We start from the raw sequence: 22,091 nt of genomic DNA, 5'->3' as shown, positions 1-22,091 counted from the left end.
GCGGTTTTAATATTTTATTTCTGGTCCCCCTATTGACCACGAAGGCTGCAGTCTTCCAATCGTCCGAAGAAAATTAAAATATTAAAACCGCAATAAAATCCGAATAATAGTTTACTTTTAATTAGGAAGATAATTATTACACGCTTTATGTGTGTAGTTATACCTAAATCTCGTGTTATAAACCGTGATATTAGATCGATTCCTAAAGAGCACATCACAATATATCATTTTAGCCAAAGTATGGATGTAAAATATTGTATATAAATAAATTCTGTACACCGCTCCACACGTATATAATTCCGTTTCCGAAAAAATATTACCCTATCAATCATTTTATACCAGTCCCAATAATGTAGCTTAGTATTAATGAAAGAATTTTCTGAATCCAAACACTAGCTCCAAAAATAAGTACGAACAACTTAAAACAAACTCTTCAATTTCATTTACAACGCACGATTTTCCTCAACTATAAAATCTATTACGAGCACATTATCTAAATGTCACCGTCAATTACAAATAAATCGCTATGTTATTATGCTGGAATTTACAGATAACTAAAATCGTTTACGTAAGATAGTTTTAGAGTTTATCGCGTTCAGACAGGTAGTCAGATGCGACGGGTTTTTCAAAGCTTTTTAAGAGGAACAATTCCGTCATACATGATTGTTGCGTAACTTTAACCGTTTACTCAGTACCCGCAACGAAACCTCTCAAAAAGATGCAACATTTTTCATTAATGCTCCGCTCCTATTGGTAATAGCGTGATGATATAGCCTATAGCCTTCCTCGATAAGTGGGCTATCCAGCACTCAAATATTTTTTAAGTTCGAACCAGTAATTCCTGAGATAAGCGCGTTCAAACAAACTCTTCAGCTTTTTATATCAGTATATCTATACTTATAATAAATCTGTAGAGAGGTCAATTCTGTACATGAAATATATTTCCAAAATAAAAATAACTATCAGGGGGTGATTAGGGATCGATACTGATGCCAAAAATGCAATTAGTAAAATTTTTGTCTGTCTGTCTGTATAACCGTTATAGAAACAAAAACTACTCGACGGATTTTAACGAAACTTAGTACAATTATTTGTCATACTCCTGTGCTGGTTATAGTATACTTTTCATCACGCTACAATTAATAGGAACAGAGCAGTGAAGGGAAATGTTGGGAAAACGGGAGAAGTTACTCCATTTTTTAAGCTTCCGTCGCGTGTGCAACCTTAATGGTTAAAACTACGCAGAAATCAGGTATGACGGAAATGTTCTCCTTAAAATTATGTAAAAAATATTCCACGACAGCATATGTCTATCTTTTATGGTTGACTCACAATAACACGTGTAACTCCCGATAGCTTAGCAGTTCGAAGCTTTCTCATTATATTTGACTACTCTTACGTTTATAACACTCTCAGTCATCCCTAATTAAAAAAAGTTAACATTATTAAATATTCCATAAAAAAGAATCATAGAAATCGGTATAGAAACACCAAAGTTATACATGAAATACGCTAATAATAAGCCATCACGCGTGAATACTGAATCATGCTATAAGCTTCCTTCCATTTCACCAGGATCTCATCATCAGACCCTGACCGGACAATCGAACCACCTGCATACCACCATACATTAAAAAAACATCCCGACAAATTGAGCACCTCCTCCATTTTTGAAGTCCGAAATCCACGCGGGCGAAGCTGCGAGCGGAAGCTAGTATATAATATAACAATATTAGAGTTGTACACCCAACTGGGCATGGGCCTCTTCCATTACCGAAAGGTTTTAGGCCTAAATTTACCACTCAGAACGATAGGAAAATAAAAGAAACGTACATTTTAAACCAATTTAATATGATAATTGCTTTTTTGATATGTTGTTTTGAAAAGTATACACTGATTACATATTGATAAGTTAATACCGTCAGAAGGTTCTCTATGGGCGTCTCTATCGGGACTTGCAATACAAAGCAAAAATAACTCTACATTGCTGAACTGTAGCTGGCGCACTTATGCCTGACCGCACTATACCTTTAAAAAAATCTGAGTTAAGTTCCATATTTGTGGCGTGTAAAGGTGCCTTATCTTTTAAATTTCTAGCTACTATATCCAGAGCAGGAAAATAAAAACTTGCCTTTGGGGGCGTCACTTTCGCTTTTTCGTTTATCAGTTAAGGTTGACAGTACAAAAAATTACTCCTATATTTACCACAACATAACCAGGTTTTTTATTTTCCTGGTCAGGCATTTCAATTAAGTGATACAAAATAAAGGTAAACCAGGTCGGCACAAGTAACAAGAACAAAATTTTCGTTCAAACTTGTTAGACCTAAATAAATAATATTAACTTATTTCAGTAATAGTTAGCCTTCTTAGCTTCTATAAATGGACGAAACGAAAAACTAAAAACTTATATAATAAATTACAACTACATAAATACACGGTTAAATAATTTCAATGCAGTCTTATAAGTCTTTTCACGTAAACACAATTTTAAATCAAAAATTATTCCAAGTTTCAAATAAGCGATTCCTAAATACTGTCTATAATTGAATATTCTTTTTTTTTGCCGATTAAATACAATAGGGTATTTGACTATGTTTGATTTTATGTATTTTTTAATATGTAACAGCAATTAGTATAAAAAAAGAAATTATTCTGTAACAACAGCATTAAAATTCGATAAGGAATGAGGCAGTAAATGAAATTTCAAATATTGCTGCGTACCGGAGTGAGCGTGGAGTAGGGATATCGCTTCATCTCTTTCTTTCGCACGCAATGTAATGCCCGCTGACGTCACATGCAGGTATTTCGTCTCTTCTATTTTTTGACACACTCCTTCTACCAAATTTTAATGGCTTATAACGTGAACATTTTTCATGGGACTTCAATGATTTCTTCTGTTTTAGAATTTATACGACGTACTTTATAAAAGTAATAAAAAAAGTCATATACCCTATTATAATTCAACACAAGTTATCATCAAAATCGTCATAAGATATAAGTAACGAAAATTATTTAAAAAAAACTCATGCAAAAACCACTTTTTTTATACAATTCAAAATACTTCTTCTATGAGACAGTTGGGAATAACTTCATAAATTCCAAAAAGATCGCTATCACAAATTGTTTCACAACCGGTTTCAATAAACGATCCCAATCTTAATCTTCAATCCGATTCCGAGAACGAACCAATGAAAATGACTCATTTGTAAGCATGTCAAAACAATTTGTTCTGATTGGTCCATTTTTGACATAGATCGAAAAAAGCGTTCGGGATCGTTTAATGAAAACGGCGGTTAATGAGATCTAACAGAACGATATCCAAGTAAATTCTAATACGAAATGAAAAAAAAACTGTTTCATTTGGTTATATTATCACTGGATTAGTAAGGCTTATATGACGGCTGTAAATGAGATCAATTGATTATATACGTAACCGACAAGTACAGAAATCATAGAATTTGATTTAGCGGTAGTAAATAATACTGGCCAATATACTGGCAACACTGATATGTCAAAGGCTGTGTTGTCATCACAAAAGGAATTTGTGCTTGCACAAATAACTTAAAGCATATCATATTATGTTTTTAAATATTTCTGTGTTAATACTTTTGAGCTAGTCAATGTTAAAACTTATTAAACCTAAAGCAGTCTCGCTGAAGTTAATTGAAATAAATGAAAACCTTAAATAAATTTCTATAAAATAGGACAATGGACCCATTGATGATCTAGACACAATAAGGAACGGGGTAGGATATTTTTGAAAGACAACCGTACACAAAGAGTTAAAACCCGCCATACTGGCTCACGTAAATGTGTCCCATTTCGGGATCAGCCTATATATATCCGGTTCCAGCAGGCCGGCATAATTGTGTCGACTGTCGAGGGGTAATCATTGGCCAGTCGACATTCCATTGGACCCCACTCCACCTTCCATCACTTTGTCGTACACTTATAAAAAAACATACTGGCGCTACGATAAAGGACCGGTATTGAAGTTAAATTAAAACAACGGTGAATCCTATTCTGATGTATAAGATATGTAAGACAATGACACATTATTGAGTCAGTACGTGTGCTTACCACTGCCGTACGTCGCACACGCATCCTTATAATTACTCACATTAAACGGAGCGAAATAATCGTCGTGTATAAACCTAACTATATTTTCAATAGAACATAGATATGTATTGTAGATTTTCATATCGTCTATGGGGTCTACGACTTTCATAACAACATTCTGCCTTGACTTACAAAAACTCAATTTATTCGTCACATCTTCACCGTTGTAAACGACACGGAAATAAAAGTCTTGCGCGATCGCTTTCCTCTTCGTAAATTTGAACTCGTCTCGCAAATCCTCCTTTCTGTACACCTCAAAGATCATTCTGGAAGCGTATTGTATATTATAATGTTGGTAGTTGTTCAACCCCAAAGCCAATATCAGTGCTTGTAGGGTCTTATCATGTCCCGAGTATACGACAAATTTCGGCTTGTTCTCCGATATCATACGGATCATATTCTGCACTATATTGTGCATTAACCCGTACGCGACTAGCAAACCGCGCCGTCTGTTGTGTATATTTTTAATTTCCTGCCTATAACTCCATTCTAAATATGCGAATAGGGACATAACGTGTTCCTTTTTGATGCAAAAGTCTTCGGTTTCGGGTGTAGGCTCTTTGTAATCCTCATCGAAATCGGTGTCCATCCGTGCATCGTTGGGGAAGTTGAAATCCGCGTCTAAATTCTTCTTGACTATAACAACATCGTCATAGGAGTCAGCGTTGTCCATATACCTCTGCTGGTAGTACAAAAGTTTCTCTCTCTCCATCTGAGCATCAAAATCCAACGGCGCCTTCTTATCTTTACTATCATAGTATTTCCCTATAATATCTCTAGCCTTCCTCCCAATATCGTTATTGAAATCGACCTGATTGTTTATATAATCGAGTTCCATGTTTAAAGTATCGATATCGATATCGAGTAGGTTTCTAGAGCTGACCCTCTCACCGCGAATTTTATATCGTTTGTCGATAGATAGTTTCGTTTTGGTGTGTTTTGGCTTTTCCGTACATGGCAGGGAGGCGTCGTGACACATGTAGGCTAACAGGGCATCTCTTACGACGTCCGCGTCGGTTCGTTCTTGCGTCTCGAATAGAACTTTCGATAGTTTATCGACTAAGTCTTTTATCGCTGGATGGGAGTCTAGACGGTTTCTTGCTTGTATGTTTATTTTCCTGAAAATAATGTATTTAAAATATTAATCAATCAATTCGTTATAAATTTAAGTGGTTCTATAAGGTTATTGATGATGTAAAAAAATGTTTCAATTAAATTAAATATGTAGAAGTGATTAAGGTTCAGAATTTATTATTGCATAAACCACGTCGATTTATTTTTTATTTTGTATGTGTGTATATTGAGTGTAAATGAAGTTTTGGAAAACAATGACAGGTGATAATGCTGATAATATCCAACACGACGAAACTGTACAAATGACGATCGATTCATATTAATTTTACGAACGAGTTGATGCGTGACGTGTTTGCTCGTGTGAGGTCGTCGACCCTCGCATCAGCTGGTTGTATTATTTGTGTTACATTTCGTTTTATATATGGTTTATTTTTTTATTATTTAAATGATCATTTTATTTTTTTCTCTCATGATGTCAGGTAAATCTAACATCTGTTTTCATTTTAGGAGGGATACACCTATTACACATATAAAGCGGCCCTACACTTAGCGTATTTGTAAAAACATTGGCATAGAGAAAAGCAATATCGAATTTATGTTCTTTACGTACTTACTTACTATTATATTGGCCAAATGCCGCAAATATTCGCTCAAATACGCCAAGTGGTATAGCAGTGAGTAGTATAGCAGTGTGCGTACTTGTTGAGCGCGTGGTGCGCGGCGCAGGCGCAGTCGCGGAAGCAGAAGGCCACGCTGTGCGCCTCGCGCGCCGCCGCCAGCCGCGCGCCCGCGCCCGCGCGCGCCGCGCCCCACCACAGCGCCGACAGCGACTGGAACGTGCGCCGGTACCGCGTGCTGTACGACACCACGCCGCCTGCCGCAAACATATACTCGATCATTATTGTTGTTATTGTAGCTTTCATTTTGAAAATCACGGCGCGATGGCTGTTCTTTTTGGACGGCTTGCGTGGAGATACAGATCAACAAATAGATGCCCCTTTCAGATCCTTTGATATATTTTGCATATATTCACTATGGTAGTACTCATTCTGCAGTTATAGGGGAAATATAGCCAAGACAGAACCTGCAAATAAAAGTCTATTGTAGAGAGAGGCTAGTGATTTTTGTTTGTGTATGAGTTTCCACAGTTAATGGGAGAAATAGGTATTTCCCTACTACTTATTTTGCTTGCTTTCAATCAGTGGTTCATAATACATATACTAAAATAATTCAGATAGAATTACATTATTTTAATAAATAAAGAAACAAACCTGTATCATGTTTCCCCTGTGTGTCTAAGTGATCGAGCCCAAGTCTCTCTCCATAAGCCTCCCTTAATATATTACCTGAAAAGAGTATAAGAAAAATTAAGTTAACACAGTATTCTCCAAAATATGTTACTGCAGTTCGATGATTAAGGTATATGATATGCAATGAAAACCTTTTATTTTATCCCCCATAAAATTGATGCGTTTCTAATATTTTACGAAAGGAATCAATATTATAAACACGGGGTATTTTGAATCTCTGTTACATGCAACAGCAAAACTGCCATTTTTTAGACAATGATAAACGTATCAATTGCAAAATGGAGTATTATTGATATGATCCATGTAATTCGAGTGATACTGCGTATTTGCTGGTAGTAGGATATATTTTATATCCGTCCGGATAGCGACCACCGTACACCCGGTATTAAAACCTGCCATAGTGGCTCACGTAAGTGTGTCACATTCCGGAATCAGCCTGTATACATCCGGTTCCAACAGGCCGGCATAATTATGTCGACCGCCGAGGAGTAATCATCTCCCATCAGTCGACATTCTATAGGACCCTACTCAACTCACCATCAGGTGCAGTAACAAGCGAGCACGTATAAAAAAAAATACAACCTTATTAAAGATATTGTTGAAACAAGCGGCGATAGCCTATTTGGTTGTGGAACGGTCTGTCGAGACGAATGTCCGCAGGTTCAAATCCCAAGGGCACACACCTCTGATTTTTCAAAAAAAATATGTGTATTTTTTGAGAATTATCGCTTGCTTTAACGGTGAAGGAAAACATCGTGAGGAAACCTGCATACCTGAGAAGTTCTCTATAGGAATTTCGAGGCTGTGTGAAGTCTACCAATCCGCACTAGGCCAGCGTGGTGGACTAAGGCCTAATCCCTCTCAGTAGTAGAGGAGGCCCGTGCTCAGCAGTGGGCAAGTATATAATACAGGGCTGATATAAAGATATTGTGGGGGGAAGAAGAAAAAGAGGCTAGGATTAAGGGGATTGGTAATGTGGTCGCTGTATAATTAATAATACCAGGCTTGTTTTATATACTGTCCCATTGTCGACCATGGACCTGCTACTGAGAGGGGTTAGGCCTTCTAGCCTAAAACAGTCGTACCGACGGTGAGCATCTGCAGCAGGCCGCGCGGCGTGAGCTGCCCGAGCGCGCACGACGTGCCGGCGGCGCGCGGCGGCAGCGGCGGGAAGTTGTGGAACGGGCCCGGCGCCGACACCCACCACGCGCGCCCCGACGCGCTGCCGTTCGTCACGTACTCCATGTAACTGGCGACCAGTGCCGGATTTATATTTTTTATGAGTGTACGCACTAAGATGTTTTTTTTACATAGATACGTTGTCCGAGCTCAATACTGGCAAGACGAGAGCAAGGTAATTGCCCGACATTCACTTAGTCAAACTCCAACAACTGTCGCGGCTAGTCGGCTTACTAAATTTTGTATTTTTATAAATAAAATGCCTTTCTGTGTTTTTAGACGATGTACAAATTATACTCCAACTGTCGATGGAAAAAAACGTTTAATTTCACACGTTAGTAATAAGTATACACAATTTAACTTATTTTTTAACTAATAAATGCATTTTATTCGACTGTCATGGCGACGGAGCGCTCAACGCTCGGGCCCACTCGGGTCGTATCAATGCGAGCCGCTAGGGCTGTGACTATAGTAAATACTGCGCTGTTTATATGTGCAATTTTGTTAGTCTATGACGCGTCTATTTGTAAAAAGTCATTGTGTAGGTCATTTTATTTCCGCCGTCCCCTGTAGGCAGGTTTATCAATGCTTGTATGTAAGTTTCTAAAACACTTAATAGTTTTTCATTTGTTTCTATTATGGAAGGCACTAAAGTTAAATAAACAAATGATTAATTAAATCGAGTGAGCCCCGAACTACACCCAGAGCTGGCTGTTACTCGAGAAACATCTTTTTATGGTTCCAAGACTATCGTTAAAGGGATGTGACGCGGGTCTTAGAGGGAGAGTCCAAACGGGGTAAGCGCCCGAGGCCTCGCGCTTGTAAATGAAATAAACAAAAAGGTCATTACCCTCCCTCGGCAATCGGGTAAAACAGCCTACCAAAAATCTGCCGCCCATAGGCGCGGACAAATAAGGCCGTCATTGTTCAAGGAATATTGTAATAAGAGTACCTTCATTAACACGTAACGTTATTAAAATTTATAACAGAAAATATCCTGGTTTCGAAATCAAACGGTTCTAATGGAAACTTGTTTTAAAGCCAAGGTTCTCGGAGTGCCTGACAATTTTGGAGCACTATGTTTTTAACCATAAGTTTTGGACTAAAGCTGACCTTTATATTCCCAATACTTATAAACCAAAGATATAATAAATATATTGTAATTATGACATCACATTAATAAATGAAACCCCATACTTGACTTCTGCTAACATTGTGCCAAAATTTATTAATGAACAACAACTATTTTCACCTTAAATACCAGTATTACTTTCTGATTTTTTCATTATTTTATAATTTCATACGAATATGGCGTGTGCGCGAGTGTGTTTTTGAAGGAAAATATAGTGATGCCACTGCAACGAATTCTCTTAGAGTAGTAGTGGTGGTAGCATTAGGGCGTGTAAAATACAAATTACTTACTATATTAGGAAAATAAGTATGTGGTTTCATTTAAAACAATGTCAAAATGACCTTGTAAATGAAGACACTATTCTTGTATAAATCAAGCATAACAGATATTGTTAAATGATAAAAACAACAATTGTTTTTATTTTCCTAATTCCATAAATTGAATTTCCATGTACAAAGTTACAATCTAATCAAAAGAATGTATCAATATAATGTATTTTTATTTGCAAATTATTTAAGGCATGGTTGCACCAAAATATGAAAAGTCCAATAACTTGAATTATTTGATAATAATTACTCAAAGTTTGTATAATCATGGCACATATATTACGCACGCACGCATTATACAACATTGGAAGCTTCCAAATAAAAATAATAGCAGGATCTTTACTGAAGCTTCGTAAACCTCAAGAAACAAATATTATGTTCTCTACAATGTAATTAATAAGGTTATAAAACAGTTAAAATAACATAAATACCTCTTCAACAGAGGTGAAACAGGGACCGAATCACAGGGCAGCTTATCTCCTCCCTTGAGATGCGTTAGGGGCCCCCTGTCCCCATGCCTGGTTATAACGAGCACTCCTTGAAGTAACCAAGCATCATTGTCTACTGCACCTGAAAAAAGATATATAATTATATGAATAAAATACAGCCGATTAAATCATTGCTGTAGACTGGGTATTGATGTTATTAGTTCAAATGGTTTAAATACTTGACAGTAGGTACATGCAATAAAGAAGTAGTCTTTCAACCAGTGCCAGCCTTAAGTAATGTTGCAAGGGACAACCGCCCAAGGTGTCATATTTGGAATGGACAGAAGGAATGAAACATTATTCTTGTTCTGTAAATCATTAAAACGGACTTTGAAAAAATCAGCAGCATACAACCACATATTAATAAAGGCAATCAATGCTTTCAACAGTTACCATACTAATAATGATTATGCCTCTATTACTATAAGTTGTTTTAAAAAATAGAATTAATCAACATGTGCTAATATTGTTGATTTTTCCCTGAGATTAAAGTTCCCTCTAGTTATATAGGTTCATTTGGTACATATCCCTGATTATCTAAATTTCTATATCCATTGTATAACAATTGACAATAAATAAAAACACATCTATAGACTATGACACATACATTATAAATAGTTTTATCCTTATTGGAAACAGCTATTTATGAAACAATAACATATTAAACATAACACATTGTAACGTTTTACAACACCCCCCTCCTCTCCAAATTGCGTTACGTAATACTTGAACCGCCCCTAAGGAAACTCTTTTTGAAATTCCAACTAAGGTTTTTTTTTTAATTGCGTTAATAACCAATTTGAAAAATAAACATTGCTAATAATTTATTTTAATGCTCAATATTGAAATTAAAACTAATATTTTTTTTTTCACAATACCCTTACTCAATTAATTGTTAGTTTAGATTCATTGCACTTACCTTCGGCTCCTCTTACAATACTATCAGGTGGATGACAAGCTCGTAGATAGATTTTTCTAAATTTTAAATCAGCCTTTGATAATGTGTATTCATTACGAATTATTTTCTTTGGTAGAGTGGCATCCTCGCTCACTGACATATATTTATACATAACTGTAAAAAAAAACTTTTCAATACTACAAATAGTAATATAACACTACCACGAGCATAGCTAAGATTTAATATCAGAAAAACTGAAAAAAAAAATTAAGTTTAAAAACATTCATTTTAATTAAAAAAAAACACAATATTGTCAGTATTACAAAATCTTAAAACCAATGAATTGTTAATTATACAAAATTTATTTCAAGAGGTTTGAATCCCTAGCCCCCTCCCCCCTCCATCTTTCCCCCTGGCTATGCACTTAAACACAATATACAACCGATAGACAATGCTGATAAAAAGAAATAGTGGCCTGCATAAGTGTTAGTAATATTCATTAATTTGGCTATTAGTCATTTATGTAACTAGTTAACATTTAGTAACATACAAGTAAAACTGAACTATATAACTTGGAGTTACATACATAAATAAAATAAGTTAATTATTTACCTTTTTATTTAAATTTATCAACATCATTATCCAATTATGCATTCTCATTGCTTTAACTTCCTACGCACACAGCTTATTTATAGTATAATAGCTTATTTATTGAAATAAAATAAACATATTCTACTCTTACCTGTTATCAGGAAGAATATCCAAATGCTCATGCCAAGGTAGCAGTAAAAAGCCCTGTGATGAAACGAAAACTTCATCATTTCAGTCATTATTTTGCTCTTATTCGCAAATGTTATGGTCATTTTTAATATTTTTGACTCACATTTTACACAGAAAATAAAAATATGTGGCAGTTACTTGAAATCATAAGATTGCACACTTAAATCACCATTGTTTAAACTGCGTTTAATGAAGTTATAACTAGCACAAAATTAAAAATAAATACATTAAGTACAAACAAACGATCGATCAAGCATTCCGTAAAACAGCAAATTCCAAATCAGAGACAAATTAACCTGAAATAAACTATTCCAAAGCCAAATCCGCTCCGGTCTTGGTAATCCCTGTCAATTGTCAGTTGTCAAAACTCAAACGTCAAATGTCAACAGAATTTCCTTATGGCTCTGGTGATTCTAGGCTGTATGGCTAAGAGCCTTTGCCTTCTCCTTAAGGAGTAAATCAAACCAAAAAAAAAATGGCTCTGGTGACTGCCCTTTTAACTCCGTATCCCACAAAATACCATTGTTTTACAATATTACTAGAACAAAAAATTACAATGTTCTAGTTGAACGTACCTATATGCCTATTTTACTTTACTAAACATATGAAATGCAATTTTATAATGATGCTTCCTAAATAGGATTTTTTAAAAATCTATGATGTAATTTTAGGGACTTTTCTTATAAAATCATCTAAATGAAACTCGTAAGTGGAAACACTGATTTGCTGTCAATTTTCATGTTGATATTATTTTATCTGTTGAATTGGCGGGCCGGTATTCTAGTTTATTGGTCTCCGATTGGTCTCGCCGGTATCGCACATTCGGCAAAAGCATTAAATTATTTTTTTTGCAAGTTTATTTTGTGGCTTATATTTTGAGGTATTGTAATTAGTTTAATCGTTTTTTTAATATTCTCGCTGGTTCCATATAGTTACAGAAATTGAATACAGTGTCGGACGTCTGAATAGTGAGTCATCAGTGAGTATCAACACAAAACAAGTGGCGACTTGTTTCACTTTAACGAACATCTGATAAAGTCACTACTTTATATTTATTTTTAAATTTTATGAAAGTTTACAGCTCACACCTTATTGTATAAACTATCTCTAAATCACAGTACTAATGGCAACAATAACACTAAAATTTAATCCGTTTAATTTATAATCCAATTCTTTTTTTTTTAGGTACCTATATCGTGTGAATAAAAAACCACAACTATTTTTCTTATATTTGGTTTTATTAGATACTTTGGTTAATGAATGTGTTACACAACCCATAAAAATGGTGAAAAAAATTGATACGGGTCTTATTATCATTTGGGATGTGGGAAAGAATGTGGCGGAAGAAGATGAAAAAAATAAGAAATCATTTTTTGAGCAATCACGAGAGTGTGTTGCAAGAATTATCGAACGCAAAATATTGACCCAAGGGAAAGACCACCTTGGTATCATATTGCTGGGTGCAAAGGAAACTAATAACAATATGGCAAACCAATGTGAGGGTGTTTTCCGGAACATTCATACATTTTTCCCACTCCAGCCACCAATGTGGCAAATGATAAGGAATTTGCCGAAGTCTGTTAGTATTTGTTTTATTACCCTTTACACTTTTTATGGGAGTTAATGATAAAATAGCAAAGTATATTTTTTTATTGCTATGAATGACAAGACAAGCATGCCGGTTGCCTGATGCTAAGCAATACGAACACCCAGAAACAATTGAAACACCATCCAACGCCTTGAATTACAAAGTGTTATTCGGTATTCCTTTACGCTCTCAATCCTGCGTTACTATTAGTATTTGTTATACATCTTAATATATAGCATCTCTCATAACACCAGAAAATTGGACATCTTAAATTGTCTGAAACAACCCCCACAATTACTAAATATGAAACAATTGATGTCATTTGTTTTCTTTAACTTTCAGGCAAGCAATAAAAGTGGTGACTGGGTGGAGGCTCTTGCAGTAGCAGTGGACCATGTCGTTGAAGTCAAAGATTTCAACTTCACCAATATAAAAATAATACTGTTAACAAACTTTATGAAACCTACTCGCAGCAAAAAAAATATTCAAATGGTACTTACCTTTAAAATGGTTTAATGGTTAAATATTTTAATTATACCCACAGACCAAAAAATTATGCCCTGATAAGGCCTTGACTAACCTTTATGTCTTGTTAGATTCTAAACCAGCATTATATTGGAATATTTTTTTTTAAATGCTCATGTTTATCGGTAGTATTATGTCAAAAATGTTATAAAATAGGGTAGTTCTAATTTTTATATTACTTGAGTAAATCATTTAATTAATTATTTACAGATTCTAGATGGTATCAAAGATGAAAAGAAGATTGAAGTTGATGTAATTGGTCCAGATCTTTATGACACAACTAATAATAGCCCAGACCTAGAATGGGCTAGAGAATTTGTTAAAGAAACTAATGGTGTAGCAGAAACTATTGAAAGCACCATGAATTTCCTTTTATTTCACAAAAAGAAAACCACCAAACCACAACCTTGGAATGTAGACCTAACCATAGGTCCATACATCAAGATACCAGTCACAGCATACATCAGACTGAATGATGACAAAATTGTTGAAAAATGGACCAAAACTATCAAAGATCCTGTTACATCAAAGTCAAGCAGCACAACAGCTGTAGTTCGGGACAAGGGTTATTATGATGCTGAAAAACAAGCTAAAGTTGATGAGTCTGAAGTAACTAAAGCTCATGAATTTGGAGGCCAAACAGTTCCATCATCAGAATCTGATAAATTCCTGCAATACCAACCAGGAGATAAATCATTGTCACTGTATGGATTTACGAATGCAAATAATATACATTGGCAACACTTTGATGGGAAGGGTTTGCATTATGTGTTTGAAAGAAAAGGGGATAAAAAAGCCCAACTAGCAATTAAATGCTTAATTGAGATTCTTCATGAAAATAAATTGGTGGGTGTTGTCAGAAAAGTTCATAACAATAACAATGCACCAAAAATGTTTGCTCTCATGCCTGTCATTGATACAAATAATTACATGTGTTTATCAATGGTTTCTCTATGTTATAAAGAGGCCATAAAGTACATGCCATTTCCTCCAACAAATATCAGGAAATACTCTTGTACGAAGGACCAAGTAGATGCTTTCAAATATCTTATCAGAACAATGGACTTGACTAACTCATATGATGATACTTTTGATGATGCTGAAGCATTCCCTGCTGGTGAAACTGTAAGCCCAAGTGCTCAATATCTTTTGGATTGTATTGCTTATCGTGCACTTAATCCAGAGAAACCCCTGCCACAGCCAAGAGATGAGATTATGGATTTATTTAAAATACCACCAATGGTTGAAAAGAGATGTCAAGATGCACAGGAAAAGATAAAGAAACTATTTCCTTTGAAAAAAGTGGAAGAAAAACCCAAAAGGAGGACGAAACGACTTTTATATCTGAATACTTCAAATGACCCTTCCACTATTGGGAAGCCGCATGATAATACAAATAATTCTGGACCTAAAATTGCACTTCCAAAAGCAGATGATTCAGATTACACCATCGGCACCATTAACCCTGTGAGGGATTTCTCAGCTTTACTGGGGAAAGGGAAATCTTTAGTTGATCTCGCTCCAGATATGACTGAAGTAATTGAAAGTCTTCTGTACTATAATTTAGATGGGGTATACACAAAAGCTATAACTACCATGACACATTTCAGAGGAGAATGTGTTAAGACAGATCCATCTATTTACAACAATTGGCTTCTGAAGTTTAAAGTTGATTTATCCAATCGTAATAGAGGTGATCTGCTCACATTGATAAAGGAAAAAGGTGTTGATTTTATTTTGAAATCAGAGAACAATTTAAGCACTTTTGAAAAAACAGATAGTCATGAGGAAAGTCAATTATATGAAATGGATACTGTTCCAGAGTCAACTGAAGTAGCTATCAAACCAGAAGTTTATGATATGTTTGATGATATCTAATTGTAGTGAAAATGCTTATTTAAAATAAAAACATAGCAGAACATGGCTGTATATTTTGTTTGGGGGCAAAAAGCCATTCTTCCAATCTTAAGGTATTGTGTCTCTTTTCATTCATTGCTAAACAAAAGCCTATAAACGGGACTATATTGCGAATCCTGCAATTCATTCCCTGTGTTGTGTGAAGAGTGAGAGAGAACAACGCAAATATTTTGAACCATGGCCTATAATAATTATTATTATTATATTATATAATTATTGGTGTATGTCTACTGGGAGAGGGCCCAGGGTCTGAGAAATGTCATGGTTTTATATATAATATATTTTTGTCTATAACTCAAAACAAAATAGATATAATAAGGCTTATCACAAGGTTTGTTTGACTAACCAATTATGACTATAAGTTTTGTAAGAATTGTTTATATTTATCTGTGATTCTTGTGTTAGATAACTCTTAGCCCTTTGTATTGTTATAAGATAAATATAATCTACAAAAATTTGAATATAAAAATGAAAATTCTTAGAAAAACAACAAAGCAGGCTTTATTAAATTAAGTTAAATATTCACAAAGTATGTAAATCACTTACATGTTACATAAGTTGGTACTTTAAATAAACATTTATTTTTTAACATTGGTATTTTATTGTCATACCCTGAATAAAATGCATTACCAAAAGCTGATAATCTCTTTACCAAATATCAGGAAAACCACAGTAAAATATTCTTACTGCATAAGGTAGATTGTATTTATGTAAAATGAGGAAAAAGCAGCGAGTGGCAAATTGATGCAGGCTCACTTGGATAGGCCTACATTCAGCAATGGATGGCGATAGGCTGATTGATTGAAATGGTAGACGAAAAATTAAATGCTTTGTGTGCTTATTTTCATTTCCAAATGCTGGCAATGCAAAGTTTAACATTGATAATATTATGATCTGAGATTTGTACCGGAGGATATTTATGTTTCAAATGATAAGATTAGTACTGAACCTGTCACAGATTTATCATTAACTTCCATAACACAATATAGACATCAACACAAGATATATTTAAGAAATGAATGATATGAATAGATCTATAGGATTAGATTAGTGGGCCTCGAAGTCCGATAGTCCAATTATTAAGTTTAGCAAATTAGTCAACTTTATTTTTAAAATTAAATAAAATTTTTAACACAATAAATTAAACTATTACTTGTAATAAGCATAATTGCAGAAATAGTTATGTAGTACAATAAACTGATAAATACATTAGGCATTGATTACCTTTTGGTTTGCTTGCTAAAAAAATACACATTATTTTTATTGATTAAAAAACTTGATACCTATGTATTTCATGAAAACAAGAAATGTGAGCAAAAAGTAACAAACCTTTTGTTATATTATTCTTTATGTCAGAAAAAAAATCATTTTTTTAAATACCCTGGCCAAAATAATACAAGATGCTTTGTTTGAAACTTTAATTGGATATCCAATAAAATCTAATAATAAATTTGCACACAATAAATTCATGTAGATTTTGTCTTATTCTCAATTTTTTATGGTTCTGCACGATCATTGTACGCTGGTGGGGTTTATTTTGTTTTGTGATTGTAGCAACTCGAGGAATTCTTGTAAGGAGATGTCTTCTTGGCAATCTGTGTCTAAATCGTGTTCGAGTTGTGCCTCCAGCGAGTTAGCTTCTGGACTGAGCACTATATTTTCATCGAGTACGACGTGATTCAACCGAGACTTAAGACTCTGCAATATCTCCTCGAGCTCTAAACACTTATTTCTGATGGAAGTTCCGAGGTCAGACGCGGGATCAATATCGTCGATGGTGCCGCTCTCAGACAATGAATTCGCTGGCGTTCTGGTGCGAGGGGGCTGTATCATGTTGAACAAGTTGTCTGGTATACCACTTCCGTTCCTCACCGGGGGCGATCTTGACTCTGTGAACTCTGCCAGTATCTCGTCTATGATATCTTCCGCGTTCTGGCGCGGGTCGATAATGTCTTCCGGCGTCTCGGCGCCGTTCTCACTATTTATCATTTTATTATTTGAATCAAGCTTCATGTTTTCACTTGCACTTTTCTCGGCTATGTAATCGATTCGTTATCAAAATAAATAATAGATGGAAAGTTGTCGACGAGTCAGATGATTGATAGCGACTGGGTTGCCAATATGAAAAATACAGCAAAAAAAATACAAGGAACGAGTAAACAGAAGAAGATATAAAATAAAATGTAAGTTATGATTAGTAAAATATTACATCTACACCAAGGAAAAGATAAATAAATATAATACGATATTAAAAATACTCTAATTGCAGATGCGACGCTGAGGGAAATATAAGTCCAAATAAGCTTCCTTTCTTAGTTTTTTTTCAATTTCTTCAATTTTCATTATTTTAAGGGCAGCTTTGCAGCTATTGTGCGCATGGGCGAAGAAGCAATCTCTCACAGACTGAAAAAAAAAAACAAAAAACTACTTATTTAAATAGCTTTGCCTGTGAATTTGTCGATCGATGCTATATTTCTATAGCATCGATCGACAAATTCCCACTACTTAGAATACATAACTAATAAAAAAAATATGTTTGCTCTTAAATTAAATCATTCCATGTTAAATTATACCAGTCATAGAAGAAAAATGGAGACACGCCTTTTAACCCGACTAGTAGGGAAGGACAAAGTAAGGAAGAGAACTTAATGTTTTATTTTACAGATTTATTATTTACATAATACCTAACTACCAAAATTGCTATGTTCTTTGTATTCTCAGAGTCCTAAAATTATTATATTATTCCAATAATTACCTTAAACTCTGCAAGTTTTGCACCTTGGAATTTAGCCAGACAATGTTTAAATAACCTGGAATAATGTTTTCTACATAAAAATATGCGATTTTCAAATTGCCAATAGTCGCCCTGAGCGGAACAAGAACATCCGCAAACTCCACACGCGTCTAAATTATATGGTACGCATTTTATCTGAAAAAATTATAAGATACACATTTTTTATTGAGTAGTAGGCGCTTATGGTATTAACATAATATATAGATTGACAGAAAAAATAGACAAAACTTGCTTTGAAAATTTACCTCGACAGCGCATTTCAAGGTTTTCTTACCGGAAAAGCTGTAAGCAAATTTCATTTGCCTTTTTTTATATTCTGGACAGTAATCGCAAGGACTGGAATAAAAAAAACATTTATTCGTTAGAACCGTTTCGGCTCAATCAAAACTCGGTAATAGTAAGGGTATTGTCAATAAAATATAAATTATTATCACTAATATGAAAATATTAAATACGCCGGACAGTCCGAAGGTTTGAATATCCCCTTCCTCTTGGATGTGGAGTTGAAGGGTGCGCAATTCTGAGGTATCTTTTGTTTCATAGGTGGCTCCCGCGGCGGAGGTTGATACTCGTGTTTAGCCAGCCATCGTGGCGTCTTCGCCCCCAAGCCAAATTTACTGTAAATCTAGAAACAGGCAATAATAAATAAAGGTCTCAGGGAAATACTTAATAATTTAAAATTTCTCGACAGTATAATCTAAACACGCGGCCTGCTTTGTTTGTTTTAAAGCCTAAAATATTACAGCCTAAGTATTACAGTCGAAAATTGTAATAAGTACCACAATTAGATGAACCTGAATGAATAGAATTGCACAAAGGTAAACTTAGTTCCAGTAAAGTCGAACTTTCTCTAAGTAATTTCAGGTGCTTTTTGTTTGTAATCCTTATCATCGCCACAAGTCTAATAATTATTATTAAACCTCAACCTTTTGAGAATAAGTATATAAGGCCTCGTATCTTATTTTAGAGATTTTGGTGCTAAAAATCACCGCACCTAATAACTATGATCTTGTCTCATGCTTATGGAAAAAGTGGTACCATAAGCATGAGACAAGATCTCTCGTAAAAGTATTTTTTTGTAATTTATATTTTACTAAGATTTTATATATTTTTCTAAGATTCTAGATTTGTATACCAATGATAAAACACACAATAATAAAAATACTGACCCTGTTCGTCACATCGTAAAATGCATCTCGTTTCTGATCATAAGTTCCGGGTCCGACGTTGGGTCTGACTTCGAACGCATTTCGACGCATATACGGACTCATATTTGGACCCTTTGTAGGCAGTACTTCCCTGCTTAAGCTGGTGCCAAAACATATGCGTGGTGGCGCTTTCTTCGTTACGACGTATTCGAAATCTAAAGGAAAAACAACCAGTGATTACTAGCGACTATTTCAAATGGGTATATCGTACATTTTTTTTTGTTTCTAAGTACCTACCTACAATAAAATGTACTTAATAATTACACAAAAGAGTCAATCTAATAGTTTCAGCTATGTGATCCATCGAAATAAACAACAAAAAAATCTTGAAAAAATTCCCAAAAAATCACTGCAAAGTTCCAAACATAAAAACGTTACAAGGTTTCCATAACATTTTACCGCCATGATATGCCTCGTGCATATTATTTGGAGACAGATACCGACGCACGTATGGCCGCTGCATGTTGTACGACTCGTCGACTGCCTACTGAGGTTTCGTGTCAGCAAAGACAATAAAAAATATGAAGAATCCGGCTATTACGCTTTATTTGGCGCACGCTCGGTTCGACGGGTGTGCACAAACGTTGCAGTATTTGGGATATTCTCCTTTAGTATACATTTTATTTAAGCTTACTGCATACTAACAATGTACTCTAAAGGATATATTGACATTACTCAACATAAGTTCTGTATGGTCCCAAAAATTCCGATAAAGAATAATTGCAATAGTTATTACCATGCGAAATTCTGGCTTTGATTGTCTGGGTTTGTGTTATCTTCAGTGATCGCAATATTAATATATCATTATATTTATTACATAGCATAAAAACCTTACAAACAACAAGGGATCATAAATTATGTCGTTGCGTAACTTCATTGTCCACGAGAATATAAATAATATGTAAATAGGAATGTATAGGAAATAAGTTCATAATGCAGGTTAGAATAGCAAACATTGTGACGTTGCCTTATTTTACTTCATAATAAGATAAAAAAGCGGAAGTTTGAGAATATCGAAGTAACTGCTGGATACATTTAGATAACATTAGAAGACACACTATTTTTCACAAAGTAAAAAATCGCAGTAAGACGTTATTCCGGAAAGAACCTAAAATTAATAATCGAATGGCCACCCTAGCTAAACGGTTGTCCGCAGGATAGGATCATGAAATTATTTCTTTATGGCATGATACCAAATAACACGAAAAATTGTGAAATTCCGTTCGATATCATTTTACAGTTGAACTGTTTGTTTTGTTATGCAAATAATGGTTTTAAATTTAATAATTTAAAAGAAAAAGTTACTTTGGATGGACATCAAACCTCATTCAATGTCTACTTTTCGTTGACTTTAAACCTAAATTAATAGGAATATTTATAGCAGTTTTCGCATCACAAATCTTAAGAAAAATTAAAGACAATGTGCTTTCAATATTGTAAACTATAATATTGAGAGGTAAAATATTGTTCTGTGAACATAATACACTATGATCAGTATTTAAATTCATTATGTTGTTCTATAAGAACCTACTGATACTGCTTGCCGGTAAAAATAGACAAATCGTACCGTAATAGTATGGAAACACATCGATACATCAAGTACTTAAAATTATTCTTTTAATAAACGGAATGTTACATTACCTAAAGTAACGTCCCAGGTCATCTTAAGTATGAGAATGGCTGCAAAATTGAAATTGATAATTTCCTTCTCAACTTCTCAATATTCCTAATCGCGGGAACGCTAAATGAGCTGGTTTTTAGGTATAGAATTGCTAAACAGCCGTTACCGTTTTTGGTAAATATAAAACATAAATTGCTTACAAAATTACCTAAAAAAGTTTTTTTTATCAATTGATGTGTTTTATTAGTCAATATGACAGAAATTCAAAAACAATAATTTATATAATAGCATCGATATATCTATACTATATAAAGCTGAAGAGTTTGTTTGCTTGAATGCTCTAATTTCAGGAACTACCGGTTAGAACTGAAAAATTCTTTTAATGTTGGATAGCTCATTTATCTAAGAAGGCTATAGGCTATATATCATCACTCCATGTCTATCACCAATAGGAGGGGAACGGTAAAGAAAAGTTTTGTAAAAACGAGAAATATTTATTACTTTTGATAGCTTCCGTTGCGTGCGCTGCGTAAATGGTTAGAAGTTATGCAACAATTGTGTAAGACGGAATTGTTTCCTCTTAATAAATAAAAAAATATTATTTTATAACAAAGACCCCAGCATCGTCAGTTTGCCAGACTGAACGCGATAAACTCAAAAACTACCCAACGGATTTCTACAAAATCTGATATGGAGATAGTTTGAGACTCTGAAAAGGGCATAGGCTACTTTCTATCCCGGGAAAATATATAGCGTGACTTTTATAAACGGTACCTACTTACCTAGTTGACTGTTTTCACCGTTTTCACAGAATACATTGTGTTACTTGTCAACTTATAAAGAATATCTCAATAATATCTTATCAAAATAAACAAATCCCGATGCAAAGTTCTGACACGCAATTGTGCACCCAAAGTTATTGGCCATGCAGGTTGCAATCAATTAAATAAGATAAGCTAGACGCATTTGAGCTAAAAGGGTTTAGTAAAGCTAAGCATAAAGCATGCAAACATCATTAAAATTCCAATGCAAAATTCGCGCCACTCAGTTAACCGACATTACCAGTAAATAAAATTATATTACTCCGTTCCTAGTCAAGTGATATTTCCAGCGTCACATTAACTTTCTCT

General features: G+C 34.5%; 4 protein-coding genes across 11 annotated transcripts; 1 reads left to right on the top strand and 3 right to left on the bottom strand.

Moving 5' to 3' along the window:
- Positions 1-1,829: 1,829 nt before the first annotated feature.
- LOC115441927 (2-phosphoxylose phosphatase 1) lies at positions 1,830-11,653 on the bottom strand. Of its 3 annotated transcripts, none has more exons than XM_037437204.1 (8): positions 11,412-11,653; positions 11,271-11,340; positions 10,550-10,702; positions 9,574-9,712; positions 7,591-7,754; positions 6,467-6,541; positions 5,895-6,069; positions 1,830-5,239 (listed from the first exon to the last, which is right to left on the bottom strand). In XM_037437204.1, the coding sequence occupies exons 2-8, from the start codon at positions 11,299-11,301 to the stop codon at positions 4,066-4,068; spliced, it is 1,911 nt and encodes a 636-aa protein (XP_037293101.1). In that variant the 5' UTR covers positions 11,302-11,340; positions 11,412-11,653; the 3' UTR covers positions 1,830-4,065. The 3 variants fall into 3 exon arrangements, with proteins under 3 accessions (XP_037293101.1, XP_037293100.1, XP_037293099.1); XM_037437203.1 differs by having other exon boundaries at positions 11,271-11,323; XM_037437202.1 differs by having other exon boundaries at positions 11,271-11,653.
- A 399-nt stretch (positions 11,654-12,052) lies between these two features.
- Positions 12,053-15,927, top strand: LOC115441935 (X-ray repair cross-complementing protein 5). 3 transcript variants are annotated; one of them, XM_037437295.1, is made up of 4 exons: positions 12,054-12,188; positions 12,494-12,887; positions 13,239-13,388; positions 13,632-15,925. In XM_037437295.1, exons 2-4 carry the CDS (start codon positions 12,591-12,593, stop codon positions 15,297-15,299), a joined length of 2,115 nt encoding a protein of 704 aa, XP_037293192.1. In that variant the 5' UTR covers positions 12,054-12,188; positions 12,494-12,590; the 3' UTR covers positions 15,300-15,925. The 3 variants fall into 3 exon arrangements, with proteins under 3 accessions (XP_037293193.1, XP_037293192.1, XP_037293191.1); XM_037437294.1 differs by having other exon boundaries at positions 12,054-12,287; XM_037437296.1 differs by lacking the exon at positions 12,494-12,887 and having other exon boundaries at positions 12,053-12,287; positions 13,632-15,927.
- An 814-nt stretch (positions 15,928-16,741) lies between these two features.
- Positions 16,742-17,459, bottom strand: LOC115441937. Its single transcript, XM_030166865.2, has one exon. The coding sequence runs from the start codon at positions 17,349-17,351 to the stop codon at positions 16,851-16,853; it is 501 nt and encodes a 166-aa protein (XP_030022725.1). The 5' UTR covers positions 17,352-17,459; the 3' UTR covers positions 16,742-16,850.
- Positions 17,460-17,530: 71 nt separating this feature from the next.
- LOC115441936 lies at positions 17,531-22,013 on the bottom strand. Of its 4 annotated transcripts, XM_030166862.2 has the most exons (7): positions 21,744-22,013; positions 20,982-21,020; positions 19,302-19,495; positions 18,588-18,757; positions 18,378-18,468; positions 18,094-18,267; positions 17,531-17,741 (listed from the first exon to the last, which is right to left on the bottom strand). In XM_030166862.2, the coding sequence occupies exons 2-7, from the start codon at positions 21,001-21,003 to the stop codon at positions 17,598-17,600; spliced, it is 795 nt and encodes a 264-aa protein (XP_030022722.1). In that variant the 5' UTR covers positions 21,004-21,020; positions 21,744-22,013; the 3' UTR covers positions 17,531-17,597. The 4 variants fall into 4 exon arrangements, with proteins under 4 accessions (XP_030022722.1, XP_030022723.1, XP_030022721.1 ...); XM_030166863.2 differs by lacking the exon at positions 20,982-21,020 and having other exon boundaries at positions 21,744-22,011; XM_030166861.2 differs by lacking the exons at positions 20,982-21,020; positions 21,744-22,013 and adding an exon at positions 19,740-19,972.
- Between the last annotated feature and the right edge of the window lie 78 nt (positions 22,014-22,091).

The sequence above is a fragment of the Manduca sexta genome, chromosome 10, assembly GCF_014839805.1.
Source record: "Manduca sexta isolate Smith_Timp_Sample1 chromosome 10, JHU_Msex_v1.0, whole genome shotgun sequence".
In the NCBI taxonomy this organism is placed as follows: Eukaryota; Metazoa; Arthropoda; class Insecta; order Lepidoptera; family Sphingidae; genus Manduca; species Manduca sexta.
This window is presented reverse-complemented; position numbering and strand designations above follow the sequence as displayed.